This window comes from Ovis aries, chromosome 4, assembly GCF_016772045.2.
Source record: "Ovis aries strain OAR_USU_Benz2616 breed Rambouillet chromosome 4, ARS-UI_Ramb_v3.0, whole genome shotgun sequence".
Classification (NCBI taxonomy): domain Eukaryota; kingdom Metazoa; phylum Chordata; class Mammalia; order Artiodactyla; family Bovidae; genus Ovis; species Ovis aries.
The window spans coordinates 116444717-116462370 of NC_056057.1; the positions used below are offsets into that span (position 1 = coordinate 116444717).

General features: G+C 44.0%; 1 protein-coding gene across 22 annotated transcripts in view; it reads right to left on the minus strand.

The window, feature by feature from the left end:
• The window catches only part of KMT2C (lysine methyltransferase 2C), a 257448-nt gene extending 240024 nt beyond the window's left edge, over positions 1-17424 (minus strand). For 20 of the 22 annotated variants that reach the window (XR_003589232.3, XM_060415213.1, XM_042249047.1 and 17 more), the window contains exon 1: positions 17033-17424. Coding sequence is in view for 19 of the 22 variants with exons in the window: in XM_060415213.1 (XP_060271196.1) it covers positions 17033-17193 (161 nt within the window). In the remaining 3 variants the exon portion in view is untranslated. Of the gene's footprint in view, positions 1-5645; positions 16557-17032 lie in introns of those variants that run through there. The other 2 variants (XM_060415216.1, XM_060415215.1) reach the window with 2 other exon arrangements.
• Between the last annotated feature and the right edge of the window lie 230 nt (positions 17425-17654).

The following is a 17654-nucleotide window of genomic DNA, read 5'->3' on the forward strand; positions in this document are numbered from 1 at the left end:
AAATGGTTTTTTAAAATTAGTAATCCTGCTTGTGCAAATCTACCTTATAAATATAATCCAAAATATAAAAAGATTTTATCTACAAAAATGCTGCCGAGCACTTTATACGGCATAATAAGCAATAGTAATAATAATATGAAGAGAAGTCAGAGATGAACAGCAGAAACTGACAGAACATTGTAAAGCAATTATGCGTGTGCTGGGTTGCTCAATTGTTTATAACTCTTTGCGATCCCAAGGACTGTAGCCTACCAGGCTCCTCTGTCCATGGAATTTTCAGGCAAGAATACAGAAATGGGTTGCTAATTCCTACTCAAGGGGATCTTCCCAACCCAGGGATCAAACCCTCATCTCCTGCATTGGAAGCAGATTCTTTACCATCTGAGCCACCAGGGAAGTCTACTCAATGGAAAATTAAGCACCTTTCAAAAAGGTTATAAGGACTGACAACATGAAAATTTTCCTTTACATGTTAAAGAAGAAAGTAAGCTATAAAATCCTACGTATACAGTGATTAATACAACAAAAACAAAATATGCATATGAAAAAACTTGGAAAGAAAACATCAACATTAGTGTCTGTGTTAGAGCGGTATGAAAAGGAGTGAACTTTTCCTTTTCTCCACACACTCCAGGCTTTCTCCCTCCAGTCCAGTTCAGTTCAGCCGCTCAGTCGTGTCCGACTCTTTGTGACCCCATGAATTGCAGCACATAAAATTTAAATGACAAAATTTAAGAAATAACAGATTTCTACAACTAGAAAGTCATAATTCATATGACAGCAGAAGAAATTCAAGCTCAAACTAAGAAAGACAATGTTTCTACATGTTTTGGTAAGTAAGAAGATAATCTAGTTAAGACTTCAAAGATTTTAGAAAAGAATTACATATATCATAATATAATCCCATCATGCTAATTTTAAACTAAACAAATTCTATTTTAACCAAATCTCAAGTTAATTCCAACCTATCACACTATCACCTCAATGCCCTTTATTCCAAAGAAAAGGCCTACGTTGACAGGAGCCTCTTAATAATACAGGTAGGTAAAAGTTGCCGCAGGGGTTTCCTTGATGGTCCAGTGGTTACGAGTCCACCCTGCAACACAGGGGACGCCTTGCAATGCACCCTAGAGTCTGTGCTCCGCAACGAGAGAAGCCATCACCATGGGAAGACCTCCCATCCCAACCAGACAGCAGCGCCCCCTCACTGCGGCTAGAGAAAGCCTGCACATAGCAACGAAGACCCAGCGCAGCCAATAAAAAATATTTTTTAAAATTACTATGAACTCTGGATTAGGATTCAAAAATATCAGCATTAAGAACTATATTGAGATCTCATAAACACACATCCAACATGAAATTTTGGCAATAAAGACAGCCTAAAAACCCTTTTTTAAAACTTGAAATGGGGCTTTCCTGGTGGCTCAGTGGTCAAGAATCTGCCTGCCGATGCAAGAGGCCGGCTTCCATCCCTGGTGTGGGAAGATCACAGATGCCTCAGAGCAACTAAGCACAGGAGCAGCACCAACTGAGTCCGCAAGCTGCAACTGCTGGAGCCTGAGTACCACCGAGCACTGTGCTGCACGAGAAGACACCGCAATAAGCAGCCTGTGCTCCGCAACGAGACAGCAGCCCTGCTCGCCACAGCAGCCCTGCTCGCCACAGCTAGAGAAGAGCCCACGCCGCAACAGAGACACAGCTCGGCCGAAAGCAAACAAGATTAAAAAGCAAACACACAGACCTTGACGTGACTGTTAGGTTCTTTATCCAGCGTCAGTTCCCAATGGCAGCACTGTATCAAGTGTGGTATCAAGACCCTCAGGACACTTGTCACCAACACTGCACAACTGCAGGGCTCCCACAGCCCAGCAGCTTCTAGAGGGATCTCTCCCTGCCTCAAGAAGGATAAAATAAAAGATACAGTGGTTCAGAAGAAGGGTTAACTGGAAGAGTAAAGAGCCACTTGGAGACCAGTAAATGGGCTGTATGATAAAGACAAAGAAAAGAGAAATGAAGCCAGCAGCATAAAGAGAATAATTCCTGATAAAAATCTGTTACTGAGGGATAAAGAGCTATAGCTTGGTTTATTGGTTTATTACCAATCTTCATCACTCTTTAAAAAACAACAAAAACGTAAACGTAAGACTATCCAAAACTCTGCACTCTGTTTACTGAGGATATGACTTTGAAAAACCGGAGGCTCCACCTTCAAGCAGCTCATGGTGTGATCCATCACCTCCCTCCGCTGTGTCCGGGCTAACCCGCAAAACTCTGGAACCCCAAGGCAGTTCTCCACCCAGCATTAACGTAACGCTTGTCACAAGCGCTTTCTTATTAGTTACATCTGAAGTACTAAAGTTTGTGGAAATCCGCTTAAAATAAGGTGGGGCAGTTTAAGGCTATGCCTGTAACAACCTCATTTCCACTCAACATGCTTCCCTGGGTACAATCAGGATATACACTCTGGAATGCACATTAGCCACAGTCCCCTGAAATCTGAATACTCGTAAGAGAACCTTCCCTTCAATGTCAACATCAAGTGACTTCCCGTAAGAAAAAAGCACTAATGCTGTGTTTACTTCCGAAACTATTCCCTTCCAGAACTCAGTTGTAAGGAAGAACCTCCATCTCAGACTTCCCTGGTGGTTCACTGGTAAAGAACCTGCCTGCCAATGCAGGAGACTCTAGTTCAATCCCTGGTCCAGGAGGATCCCATATGCCGCAGAACAACTCAGCCCCTGTGCCACAACTACTGAGCCCGTGCTCTGGAGAGGAGAGGCTCTTACTCTGGAGGCTGTGAACCCCAAAAAGGTTACAGGTAAGTTTCAGAGGGTCCTGAACTCTCCTCCTTAAATTCTATAAAATGTATATACCTACATTCATGAATGCATCCTTCTGTGGAAAGTGAGGATATACCCAAAGGAATCTGTAACCCAAAATCAGACTGTTGTTGTTTAGTTGCTAAACTGTGTCCAACTCTTTGCCACCCCATGGACTGCAGCCCGCCAGGCTCCTCTGTCCACTGGATTTCCCAGACAAGAACACTGGAGCAGGCTGCCATTTCCTTCTCCAGCAGATTTTCCCAACCCAAGGATCGAACCCACATCTCCTATGTCTCCTGCGATGGTACACAGGTTCTTTACCACTGACATACCTGGGAAGTCCCCAAAACAAATTAAGAACCACCCAAGATTTAATCGTACCCACACTCTGATGAACTCAGGTTAGTTAAGCTATTTTCCTTTCTTAATCCTTGTTTAATCTCTACCTATTTAATGCTAATAAAATTCACCAACATTAAAAGTGACCGGTATATCAAACATCATACACATTAGTTTATTATTTGAATTCTTACAACTCAGTGAAGTTGGTATTATCCCATTTAGCAGATGAAACAATAAAGCACCAAGAAGTCATCTACCAAAAGTCACACTGTGGCTCTGTTCGAAAACTGTAAAACTCCTCAAAACGAAATATGGCTGTTTGCTTGTGTACACACCTCCTACTTCTAGCTCCTGGGTCTTTCTGTTTTACCCCCACCTTAGTCAGCGAGAAAAATGATTTTGTTGTCAAAAGACGTATCTCTGCTAGGCTGCCAGTTACACAGACAGACCACTCAAGTCAAGAAAGACCTTAAGTACCACAAGTGTTAGAAGAGGAACTTGAAAGACATTTTGGCCAGGATAAAAACTTGGTCTGGGATTTTTAAGCTAAGCATCTGATCAGTTAAAAGATACCTGTTAGAATGTAGAAAATTCTGAAGAATCTACCAAAAAACACTAAAACTAATTAAATACAGCAAAACAACAAAATACATGACATATACATAGATATAAATGATGCTTCAGGAACTGAGCCCAATCTCTCCTACTGCAAAAGCCCATCACTGTAGAGGCCTCCCTAAATAAAGTCAGCCTGTCTTCTAAAAAAACATACTCCTAGCAGTAATTTGTAAATAAAATTCAAAAAATTCCTTTTATAACAGCCTTGAATTAAATACTTAGGAATAAATTTAAACAAACAAAAAAAGCACAAGATTTGCACACTGAAAATTATAGAATACTGCTGAAAGAAAGTGCCGTGGTTTAGTCACCAAGTCATGCCCAATTCTTTTTGACCCCATGGACTGTAGCCCACCAGGCTCCTCTGTCCAAGGGATTTCCCAGGCAATAATCCTGGAATGGGTTGCCATTTCCTTCTCCAGGGGATCTTCCCAACCCAGGGATTGAACCCGTATCTCCTGCATTGCAGACCACCAGTCACCTGGGAAGGTCTGAAAGAAATTAAAGATGACCAAAATGAAGAGACACGTGATTTCATGTACTGGGGAAGGAATCAATTCTCTCTAATCTACAGACTGATTATAATCCTTGTCAAAATCCCAACAGACTTTTTTTGTCTAAATTGGCAAACTCACCCTAAAATTTACATGGAAATGCAGAGGAAATGGGCAAAATAACTTTGGGAAAAGAAGAACACTGGGAGGAATTATACTACCTGATTTTAAAACTTACAATAAACCTAGAGTAATGAAGATAGTATACTATTGGCCGAACGATTAGCAAAAGGATCAAGGGAACAGAATAGAATCCAGGCTTCCTGATGGTTCATGGTAAAGAATCTGCCCGCAGTGCAGCAGAAATAAACCCATACATTTATAATCAAGTGATTTTCAACAAAGGTGCCGTGACAATGAAGAAAGGATCTTTTCAACGAACTGTCTCAAAATAATTGTACTTTCACATGCAAAATAGCTAACTTAGACCTTACCTCATACCACATATAACCACTGAAGCCTGCGTGCTCTGGAACCCAAGAGCCGCAACTACTGAGCCTGAGTCACTAGCAGAGTCGTGCGCCTCAACATAAGATACGACTTGATGCAACAAAGATCCCGCGCGCCACTGGTTAAGGCCTGACACAGCCAAATAAGTAAGTTTTTAAAAAATGAAAAGAGCAACGGAGATGTCAAACTTTCCTGGCAGCGCTTTACCTTTTAATACACAAATTAAAGACACCAGGATAGATGCTTCTGAGGCTCTTTCTAGTTCTAGGGCTGATAACCTGAAAATGGAAGCTAGGCAAGTACTATTTCTCAATGGAAAAAAGTATGGAAGGTTAACTATACCTCAAAAACAGACAAACTCAAAGAAAAATAGATCACATTTGTGGTTATCAGTGGTGAATGCTGGGGGAGGGGAACTGGAGGAGGTAGTCCAAAGGTACTAACCTCCACTCGAAATAATTAAGTACTAAGGATGTAATGGGCTTCCCTCGTGGCTCAGCGGTAAAGAATCCACCTGTCAATGCAGGAGATGCAGGCTTGTTCCCTGAGTCTGGAAGCTCCCCTGGAGGAGGAAACGACAATCCACTGCAGTACTGTTGCCTGGGAAACCAATGGACAGGGGGGTTTGGTGGGCTACAGTCCATGGGGCCACAAAGAGCTACCGAACAGTAACAACGAACGTAAGGAAAACATGATTAATATCACCCTCCTGTATGCTGTATATGAAAGTACTGAAAAAATCCTACATGTTCTCATCGATTTGCCTTTTTTATCTGTGTAAGATGATGAATGGTCACTTAACTTATTGTAGCAATCATTTCATGATGTACGTTAAGTCAAATTACTATGCTATACACACCTTAAAATTATACAAGGCTGTACGTCAACGATACCTCAGCCAAACTGGAAGAGAAAAATAGGATGGTCAATCACTTTGGGTTCTGGTTTGGGTCCTCCTATAATGGCACAAATGGGGAATCTATACTTCCTCCATACCATCTTTCCCAACTGTGTTACTGGCAAGGCTCATTTTCTAACAAAGATACAAGGCTTTCCTCCCATAGCCACTGTCAAGGGCACCCTGTTGCCTATGGTAAAAAGTCAAACTTCCCAATTTACTTTCCCTTCCTCATTTACTCACAAAATGGGCTGGAGTTTCCTTTTCTTTCTTTGGTAAGCACTTTTTTCCAGCTTTCTTGGAGCTATAATTGACAAATAAAATTGTAAGATATCATTGATGATTTGATATACCTATCCACTGTGAAAGGATTCCTCCCATCCAGTTAGTTAACACATCCATTACCTCACATTATATATGTGTTTGCGACAGACAATATTTCCCTTCTGCTCTCTTGGTAAATTTCAATTACATAACACAGTGTTATCAATTATAGAAATCATGTTGTACCTTAGAACCTCAGACTTTATTCCTCTTATAGGTGAAAGTTGGACTGGAGTTTCTTAAACAGCAAAAAACAGAGGCAGACAAACCTGGATTTAAATCTTGACTCAGTGACTTACCAACTATGTGATTTTCCTGCAATTTAGCTCATTCATTTGTAAAACTGGAACTAATGATTCCACTGATGTTACTCTTAAAGTTTCAAAGGAGATAGCTTCTCTGATAGGCACCAGAAGCACCTAACCCGAAGCAACCACTGAGTAATTGTTCCTCACCTGCCTGTTCTCAGTCAATCACGTTTGTTTCTGTTCTTCAAGACTCAACTCATAAGATGTCTTTTTTCAGGCCCCTGGCTTAAAGTTCGGAGAAGGCAATGGCACCCCACTCCAGTACTCTTGCCTGGAAAATCCCATGGGCAGAGGAGCCTGGAAGGCTGCAGTCCATGGGGTTGCGAAGAGTGACTTCACTTTCACTTTTCGCTTTCATGCACTGGAGAAGGAAATGGCAACCCACTCCAATGTTCTTGCCTGGAGAATCCCAGGGACGGGGGAGCCTGGTGGGCTGCCGTCTACGGGGTCGCACAGGGTCGGACATGACTGAAGCGACTTAGCAGCAGCAGCCTTAAAGCTCTCCCTTCTCTAAGCTTCGCAGTACTGCACACAACGTCCCACTGCAGCGCCTGTCATTCTGCATCCAGGCTGGCAGAATGACATGAGGGCAGGGACCACGTCGTAGTTTGGTCCTTCCAGTGCACAGTAGGTGCTCAGTAGCATCTTCCTTGGGTAAATAACAGAAACCACACAGACAAAGGGACCCTGGCTGAAAATAAGATGCATGCTTTAGGAACTTTTGAGAGGAAAAGATTCTAAGTCACCTATAACCTCACTGGTGTTACGCAGCGGTTCTGTTACTCGAGTCCTTCTGTTCTGTCATGTACGCCTCCCCGGTGGCCCAGAGGGTAAAGAGTCCGCCTGCAGTGCAGGAGACCTGGGCTTGATCCCTGGGTCGGGAAGATCCCCTGGAGAAGGGAATGGCCACCCACTCCAGTCTTCCTGTCTGGGGAAATCTCGTGGACAGAGGAGCCTGGCAGGCTTCGGTCCATGGGGTTGCGAAGAGTCAAGACACGACAGAGCACGACACTCCTGTCATGCGGGTGGGAGAAAGGCAGAAAGCATGAAGTACAGTCAACGAAAGAAGAACCAAGAGCCCAAGCCCCATGCTTCCTATTTTATTTCTATCTCTACAAAATGTTCTGTATGTTTATAGTACTATTAAACGCACCCCTCAATATGCTGTAATACAACAGTCCACTAGACACTCAGAATCAACTATAGGTAACATAACATACTCCAAGGTCAAATCTGCATTTTGGGGGGAGTCCCTGGCAGTCCAGTAGGTAGGACTCCAAGCTTCCACTGCAAGATTCGACCCCTTTGGGGAACTAAGATCCTGCACGCTTCTCAGTGCAGTAAAAATAAAAAAAAAGGAATTTCAGACTAAGTTAAATGTTACTCTGTGTGGTATTTACCAGGGCTTTTCACCAAGTATTTCCAGTTCTGTCTCCAGAAATATGACAGGATTTCATTTCCTTACCCCCTTGAAGTTAGATGCTACTGTGTGACTTTCTGGGTCCAACACATGCCCCTTCTGGAGAGTCTCTGGGCATCAGCACACCCTGCGGCGTTCTTCTCCTATTGCGGCAATTACGAAAGGCAGAGATGCTGTCTGCCCGCACCTGGCTGGAGATGCTGTAGAGGAAAGCTCCCAAGCGAGCCCACGATCAACGTGTGGCCTCGGCAAGAAATAAACCTCTGCTGCCTGAATACAATAAGAACTGGGGTTGTTCGTTATCCCAGCACACTCCAAATATTCTGCATTCGCATAGAGAAGGGTAGTATTTCTCTCTATTCCAATCTATACTGTGACAACTATATTTTTAAACACCATTTAAATTCCCCAATAATAAAAATCCATCTCTACCTCAAAACATCCTAGTGAAATGAGGAGCAGAAGGTAGAGAGCAACCTCGCTTAACTATCTCAGATATAACCAACTCAAGATGGTTGTACAGCAAAAAAAACAATAAAAATTTCAAAGCAATTATCCTCCAATTAAAAATAAATTTTAATAAAAATTTTAAAGTATCTCAGTAAAAGCTGGAAAACAATAATAATTTCTATCATTTGTATCTCAAGTATTTTTTTATTCTTGAGTCTCTGACTCCACAAAGTCATCTGCTTCCATCCTATACTGCTACGTAACAAACCACCAGAAAGTCTAACAGATTAAAACAACCACCATTTTATTTATTTGTACTTTTGCAGTCTGGGCGGGGCTCAGCTGACTGGTTCCTCTGCTCATCTCAGGAGAGTCAGTTTTGAAGCTGGATTCAACAAGCAAGATGATGAGAGGCTGAACTCAGCTTAGGCGACTGAGTTATAACTCTTCAAGTACATAAGTCTAACAGGAGAAAAACTCGGCCGTACTAACAAATGCTTCGACCCTAGTAGAACAATTCACTGATGAGAGTTCTAAGGTAAAAAATATGGTTATTCTTTCGTATGTTTCATATTGCTATTTCACATGCAACCAGGTGCTTACTCCAAACACGTCTGCATGTCATTAGGATCACCAAAGATCAGGAAATCGGGAAGATTTTTTTGCTAGGCTCCCCTAGAACACTTTATAACCAAACCACACAAACTTCACCACTGACAATCAACTATGTTGTTACTAATGTAAATGGGTTACATACACTGAGGTGTAAAGACTAAAAGTGATTCAGTCTAAAAAGACATAAGAAATCATTTTAAAACCACCTAGTAATTCATCTCATTTAGGGAGACCTACTAATAAAACTGTGGTCATCAGAAATGTAAAATAAAAAGACCACTATGACAACATTCACAAGTTTGCATAATAAAAAAAAAATTTCTAATGGTTTTGTAATAACATTATATATATTTTTAATATATACATAGCTTCTAGGAAGTTGCTCTGGTTGTTTTTCATGTGTTATTCATAATAAAAAACATTCTATAGCGATTTCTACCGATTAAGTTTTTTGTATTTTCTCTTTATCAGGGAGAGCTGTGTAGAAGGGCACTCTTGATCGCCCGCCTCCCCCTCACATAACTACTACCTTATTTTTGACACCATGGTGGTTTTGGAGTGAGTCTGGTACCTCATCACATGTCAGCCAATAATATTCAATGACGTCACAATAACACTTGATGACCACTAATGACAGTAGCCGTAACACTAATAGCAAATTCTTATAATACCACCTCAGGCTAGCATTTTCTGTCTGCCAGACACGGTCTGAATTCTACACATATATAAACTCACAACAATCCTCAACTAGATGTGGTAGGAAGACCACTTTGCAAATGAGGCAACAAAGGCACAGAAAAGTTACGTCCCAACTACAAATAGTTAACAAGTAGCAGAACCTGGATTTGCATTCAGGTGATCTTAGTTCTAGAATCAGTAATATCCCAAGATCTTACTTTTCTCATTTCTAAAAAGAGATTATGATTTTAAACTTATTGGCTTTTTAAATATTGCACAGATGTACACATGAAAGTATATGTATTAATATTCACTAGTCTTCCAAATCATCTTCTGTACAGGAAATACACACACAGTTGAAGTTTTGTATGCTTTTTACAAAACAGAGTTTGTAATACACTTACTGCTTTGCAACTCCTGAGAAAATTTTTCCTCAAGTCAACAAATGTATCCCAGATACACTCCCATTTTGGTACCCACAGGTCAACCTCTCTGTCCTGACAAAAACTATACGATGTATGATCCCGCAATCCCATTCTGGGACATGTACCTGCAGGAAACTAACTTGGAAAGATAACATGCACCCCAGTGTTCGCAGTAGCACTGTTTACAGTAAGCAAAGCACGGAAGCACCTAAATGTCCAACAAGTGAGTGGATAACGACGATAGGGCATATGCACAGTGGACTACTACTCAGCCATAAAAAGGAACAAAATAAAGCCATTTGCAGTAACATGGACGGACATACAGATGATTATACTAAGTGAAGTAAGCCAGGGGTATCACGATAACACTTAAATGTGGAATCTAAAAAAATATAAATGAACTTTTTTAAAAAACAAATAGACTCACAGACATAGAAAACAAATTTATGGTTACCAAAGGAAATGGGGGGGGGAGGGTGACAAATTAGAGGTTTGGGATAAAATGTACATACTACTACGTATAAAATAAAAAATTACATCACATTGGTATGTAATACATACATAACAATGTATAGGTAAACAACAAGGATCTAGAACTATATTCAGTATTTTTAACAGCCTATAACAAAAAAAGAATCTAAAAAAGTATACACACAGACATAACTAAACCATTTTGCTGTACACCTGAAACTCTACAACACTGTAAATTAATTATACTTCAATTTAAAAGAAAAACGCTTTAAGAACAGAACTGCGTGGTAGTTCATGGATGGGCATTTTGTTCTCGCCGATCTTCCTCTAGCTTTCTACCTTCCTCTGCTGTCCTGAGCATGTCTGCATGTATATACTGGCCCATTTCTACCGGGAATATATTCTGATCTCATTCCTCATCTTTATAGGCTTTCTTGACCTTTTCCCCCCATCTCCTAAGGGTAAGGAAGCATTCTAAGCCTTTTACTATTTTCCACACATTCTCCATAGTCTCAGTGATCTCAAGTAAATCACATTAGGGATTGACTCCCAGGTGGCTCAGTGGTAAAGAATCACCTGCAGATGCAGGAGACGAGGGTCGATCCCTGGGTCGGCAAGATCCCCTGAAGAAGAAAACAGCTACCCACTCCAGTATTCCTGCCTGGAAAACCCCATGGACAGAGGAGTTTGGCAGGCTACAGTCCATGGATCACAAAGAGTCAGACACAACTGAATACACACACATCCTAATCTAGCTCCTAAACTCCACTCCCAAATCCTCCAATACTCTAGGCATTTATTTCTTGTAGACATCTATGCCAGACATCATCAAGTATCAGAGTGCCTACATGCAACTGTAAAATGGACGCAAAATACAGAATAATATAATAGCCATTCTTGTCCTCAGGAAGACTACAGACATCTACTTTTAAAACTTTCAATTTAAAAATAAATAGTCCACGCATAACACAGAGGTGAAAAACTTGTCCACTGGTGGTCTACAGATTAAACCTAGCCCACAAGGTATAGTTCCAAATAGCATTTTAGATCTTAATTGAAAATACTTAAAAGTCAAGAGATTTCATATGAAGATATAAGTTTTCAGCCCTTGTTGAAAAACCAGAGTATCTAGCAACATCTCACAGTCTCATGTGGTAGCTATCAGCCAGAAATGTCTCTCAGCGTCTCCTAAGCAAGGCACAAAGACCCCTAGGACTCTTCAGACTGTTTTTACTCACCATTTTCTCCCCAACTTAAGGCCTCAGAGATGTCAGCTGTCATTCAGGAGCTTACAAGCTGCATGCAACTCATTTAAATTACCTACTTGGTCCCTGTAAACAGTTTATAATGCCTGGACTATAAAGCCCAAACTCATTAGCCCTGCATTCAAGGACCATCACAGGTTGGCCCCAAACCCCACATTAAGCCTCTGTTCCAGTCACACCCCACCAAGAAAGCACCTTTTACACTTCTCTCAAGAATTTTATTCACTCTGCTGCCCCGCAACACCCTCTCAACTTTCTTCTCACTCAGTTTAGCTAAATGTTATTGACTCTCCAAGGTATAATCCATGCTCTATTTCCTCCACATTTCTAGGGACCCTTTGGGCCACAGTAAGCCTTCTTCCAGATTTGACTGTCCCTCCCAGCATACATTTGGCACTTACATGCTCTATGAATAAGGTGTCACATGAAAGATCTAAAAAGTTACAGAAAAGCATTTCTCGGACTTAAACAGTTGCCACATTTGTGCCATACATAGTTACCGCTATTACAAAATTAATAGCAGAACCAAAGTCAAACAATTTTCCTGTCTTTTACATGAAGCTTTTTCTAGAGAAAGTGCAAAAAGAGCTGTGTCATTCCTCCTTCTCTTAACCTGTGTTCTTAAATCCTCTAAATTCTGCAGATGGAGAGACTGACATTGCCAATTACAAATTCAAGATTAATCTTTCTACTGAATATTCACACTAACCACAAGTATACATTTATATGCAGGCCATCACCAAACAGAAGGAAAAAAAAAAATCATCCCTATTTCACTCCACAACTTTTAAACTTACACTGCCAAGAAGTTCTGAAAATAAACACTGCAGCACAAACACGATACAAAAATGTTAAAATAAAGGAGGAAGGGATTAATCTGCTTGTTGAAATTTAAAGACGGGCCAAAACCATTTTTTTTATAAAAGAGAGGGAGGGAGGATGGGAGGGACACACATACAGAGAGACTGGAAGTTTATTCTGTATCAGCTAAAAATTATGTTCAGTCCAAATGTCTCATAGATTAAAAACTATGTCGAATGCTGTCAAGGGTTTCACGCACCTCCTCACCAGGTGAGAGCATCTGAAGTTCTCTATAACTAAAAACTGATTGTTTCCATTTTGGAAGGTCAATGAAGTTTCATTGAAGCCCCTCAGTCATAATCACAAATGCCTCAAGAATATAAGGTTGGACAATCGGTCTCTGCCCAGAGGAAATCGGACTCTGGGCTGGGGAATAAATAATATGCAGTTTCGCAAAAAGGTGAAGGAGAAGGAGAGGTTAGAGGAGTGTGTCTTGTCACCCTGCAAAGTGACCACAAATCTGACGTGGCAGAATTAACTGACAATAGGAAAATGTACTAAACCACTGTTTGTAAAATGAGAAAGCAAATTGTTTTAATACTTTTATATTTACGTGGAAATCCATGTTGACCAAGTTTACATATTAATAATCATATTATATCAAATATAATTTGTATTTTAGCCTAAAAATGCATTCTGAAAGACCAGAGTCCATGAAGACGACCAACAGCAGGGCAACAGCAAACAACCCACCTCAGAGATTAGAGAGGCTGCCATTCCAGGATCAGCTCTTCAGGTAAATTAAAGCATCTCAGTGCCCAGTAAGTGCTAGAGACCAGTAACTACTGAAAACTCCCACATATCTAATTTCATGAAAAGTAGGAAAAAGAATATCATAAAAGTTACAAATTTGCATCATCTCAAAAAGCACAAACAGTAGTGTTATCCCTCAACTATAAATTGCTGTTTTATGAAATTGTATATATTATAATGCAATGCAGTTTTTTGTTTGTTTTTGTTCTGCTGATTTCAAGTTCACAGCCACAGAAACGAGAACTCTGAGGGCCGGGGGAAATGTGCTTACAGACACCGGAGAGCAACAGCCCCGGGCAGCACCGCCATGTTTGCTGGTCCCTTGGAAGACATCACTGGTTCTGCCTCCCTTTTTTCTGCAATAATGCTCGAGGTGACTTTCTAATAACACTAACTGACCTCTGAAAAGAAACCTGGTTCTGGGTGTAAGGAGTTTATTCAGAAAAGGTCAAGGATAGAGCCTCAGAAATCCTATCCCCGCCACCTGCTGTTTCTGTGCCATCCCCATACCCACCCCCACCCCCACGCTGAACATCAACTTTACTAACTTGGTAAGAAACAGGGTGGAATGCTTCCTTGGCTTCCCAACAGAGTAAAGCAAATATACATTCTCAGGAAGAAAAGAACCAACCAAAGATTCAGGAAGAGTTTCCTTAACCTTAACAAAAATAACTCCAGGCACTGGTAGTGCCTGCCCAGCAGCAGGAGCTTCCGCACCAATGGGAAGACCTGCACCTCTGATAATGACCAAGTGTCAGACAGTCCTTACTGCGAAAAAGAACTTCTAGACATGTACAAACTTGACCGTTCCACTTAGTATTTCCCTATTTTCATACCCACTTTTCAAACTCTGCCTCTAAGATTAATAGCTTCAGTTCAAACTTCTTGATTTTAGGTTGCAAACATATATATTTTTTAAACTTATTTAGCTGCATTGGGATTTAGTTGCAGTGTGCAAACTCTTAATCTGGCATGTGGGATCTAGTTCCTTGGCCTGGGATCGAACCTGGGCCCCCTGCCCTGGAAGCTCTGAGTCTCAGCCACTGGACCACTAGGGAAGTTCCGTATACGTAATTTTAAAATAACAATAGTTACTGTAAAATCAGTAACCACATATGCTTTTCAAATGTGATCAAAACATAAAAATGATTTAACACCATAAAACAAGAAATGTTTAATTATTAAATACTTTAAAGTTGAAAGAATGTGTATTTATTACTCCATAGTTAGCTTTTTCTTTTAATTCAAAACAAATACACCAACCTACTTTTAAAAAATACTGCCATAAGGCATCTTCTCTAGGGTAAAACAACCCACTTACTGATCATCTAAATAACACTGACAACTTAAACACTTTTATCTCCATTGCATTCCACAAAGTTACTAATTTTCATTTCTGAGGTAATTATTTGCATTTCCACATAATTTTAACATTTACAAACCTAATTTACATTTGTTACACATCAGTTTCACTTTCAGGGTCTGCAGTATCCAGCTAACTACACGGTCTTTTCTGCATGTATCTTAGTACAGTATGGATTTACACAATTGAAAACCCCCTCTCCTTGTCTCCCATTTCAGATATTGGCTTCCATTTACGTATTTCCAAAACAACTGGAAATTCTATTTCCTTCTTCAAAAGACACACCTAATTTTAAAGAATTCACTAAAAAGTTTGAAGCCATCCAAATTACCACTAAATTACCTGTAAGGACTACCGTACCAGCTTCCAAAATCTAAAAAAAAAAAACTCTCAAGATTCAGAATTGTTACAAACATCTTCCAAAGTGTTAAGATTTTCATATTGAAGTATTACTGTCATTCTGTAGAAAGTTTTAATCTCTCAAAGGGCTACCTTCTCCTTCGTAATATAAGCGATAAAAATTAAAATAATAGTGACAATACCCTAAACCAACCTTTCTCCCGGTGTACTCAGGAGCTGCACTAATACAAATGAGTTCATTGCGATTTCAGGGGAAGTGTACACGTACACAGACACACACACACTTGCATGTGTAGGGGTGAGAACAATACTGATAGGTCTACTCTTTCTAGAGTAAAAATTTAAAAACAAGTCTAAAACACAATAATCCAAAATTCATGTTCACAAAGAATGAAACAGTGGAAATGGGAAGTAATGAAGTTAAAACCCTACTGTGGCTTCCTATGTATTGCTTCAAAGGATACCAAAAAAGTGGCAAAGAAGTTTAAAATTACTTAAACCTGCACCTTCCTTCTCCAGATTTGTTAATACTGGAGTAACAATGGCATTCTGTATCAGACACTACAACGTGAGTGATATAGTAACCTCCAACTTCATATCACAAAGGAGCAAATGCAATACTGTATACATCCTGTACTTGTTTCCCTCGCGATTTGTCACAGCTAGGTAAGAGCTGGCCATAAAATATGGAGGCAAGCCGAAGGCCCTGAGTCGCTTTCACGGTGTAAGTACAGCAAAGCAAGAAGGAGCACATACCCAGTCCAGGGCTTCATTGGGCATCCACAACCCTGCTCTCTGCCTGGGTTCACACTACTATCTTCACTATGTATCACCAAACGTTAACAACGCTATTGCTAAATGAATGCACCCCATCCAAAGCAAAAAAAAAAGCCAAACTAGAACAAAAACCCAGAGAATCCGTAAGTGAGCTGCTCTCCGCGGCGTCCGCTGCACCCTTGCACTAGCAGGAGACGACCATATAATGAAATGAGTAAGCACCCAAGCCATTCTACAACTCCGAGGGCGGCCACGGACCTGCTCGGCACCCTCGAGAGCCACGAGTGCTCTGCGCCTCCCCGGTACGAAACGGCTTTCTGGATTCCACGGGCAAAGTTGTCCGAGAACCACACTGCAAAAAGGCATTTCTAACAATCGAAAACCGGCGCTGCCCAGCCCCGGGGTGCCGGCTCCGAAGCACCCAAGAGCCGCTCCGGCCCCGCTCACAGCTCGGAGGCGGCTCCTCGAGGCGAGTTCGGTCGCGGTTTCCATCGGTCCGGAGCTGCACCAACGTGCTCCTCACGCTCGGCCGGCGGTTGGGAGCGACGTTTCCAAAAACTTGGCGCTCGCGGTCCCCGCGCGGCCACCACACGGAGTTTGAGCGGCTCGGGCCGGGCGGTGCGGGCCGGGCGGGGGAGGGGAGCGGCCGTGAGACTTCCCGACGCGCCGGTGAAGCCCCGGAGCCCGGGGCTGGCGGGGGCGGGGAGGCGAGTAAAGTTAAAGCCGCGGCCGACTGACAGAAGCAGCCCGGCTCCGGCCGCTGCTCGCCGCCCGCCGGCCGGCCCGGGGGACCAGCTGGCCCCGGCGTTTTGACAGCTCGGCGAGCGCCCGGGGGGCGCCGAACGCGAGGCCGGCCCCGCGACTCCCCAGCTGCGCCTCGGGCTGGGATAGCCAACGAGCCGGCGAGGCCCAGCGGCGGCTACGAGAAATTTCTCCAAACACAGAAGCCCCAGAAACCGCGGCACCGGGGCCCAAACTAAAAAAAAAGTAAAGTGTGGCGGCGGCGCGGGCCGTCGGGGGCCCGGCGGCGGAGGGCGGTGCGGGGCGCCCGCGGGAGGCCGGGCGCCGGCGCGCGGGGCGCGGGACGGGCGCGCGGGGCGGGCGGGCGCCCCCGGGGCCCGGAGCCGCGCGGCCGGCGGGGCCCCACCCCCACCCCGCGGAGGCGGCCGGGGGCGCGCGGGGGCGGCGGGGCCCGGGGCGCGCCGGTGACAGCTCCGGGCCGGCCCGCCGCCGCCGCCGCCGCTGGCTCCCGGCCTGGCTCCCTCACACTCAACTTACTTCTTTCTGGCTCTCTGGAAAGGGGAAGCGCCATCTTTGCGAGGCCGGCCCCGAGGTCTTTTGTCTGCGGCTGCGGGGCTCGGGGCCGGGGCTCCGGGCTCCTCGGGGGGTGGTGGCGGCGGCTGCGGCTGCTCCGCGCTCTTGTCCTCCTCCGACGACATCCTAGTCACCAGGAAAGACACATGGATCCCGGTCCTCCTCCTGGGGGGCTCCTCCCGCCGCCGCCGCCGCCGCCGCCGCTGCTGCTCGGGTTCCTCCTCCCCGGCTCAGCCTCTCGCATTTCCCGCAGCCCCGGGAGCAGCAGCAGCAGCAGCAGCAGGTACCGGGAGAGGCGGCAACATGGAGCGAGCAGGACACGCACTCACACACATACGCGCGGGCGCGCGCACCTCGGCGCGCAGGGGCCGGGCGGGGGGCGGCGGGCGGGGCGGCGGGCGGGAGGGAGGGGCCGGGCCGGGGCGGGGAGCGCGGGCGGGGCCGGCGCGCGGGCGCCGGGCGGTGCGGGAGCGGGCGCGGGCGGCGCCGGGCGGGGCGGGGCTCCTGAGGGGTAGGGGTGGGGGCAGGGGCAGGGGCGGGGGCGGCCAGCCCCGGGGGTCTCCGCCCGCGCCCCTCCCCCAGGCCG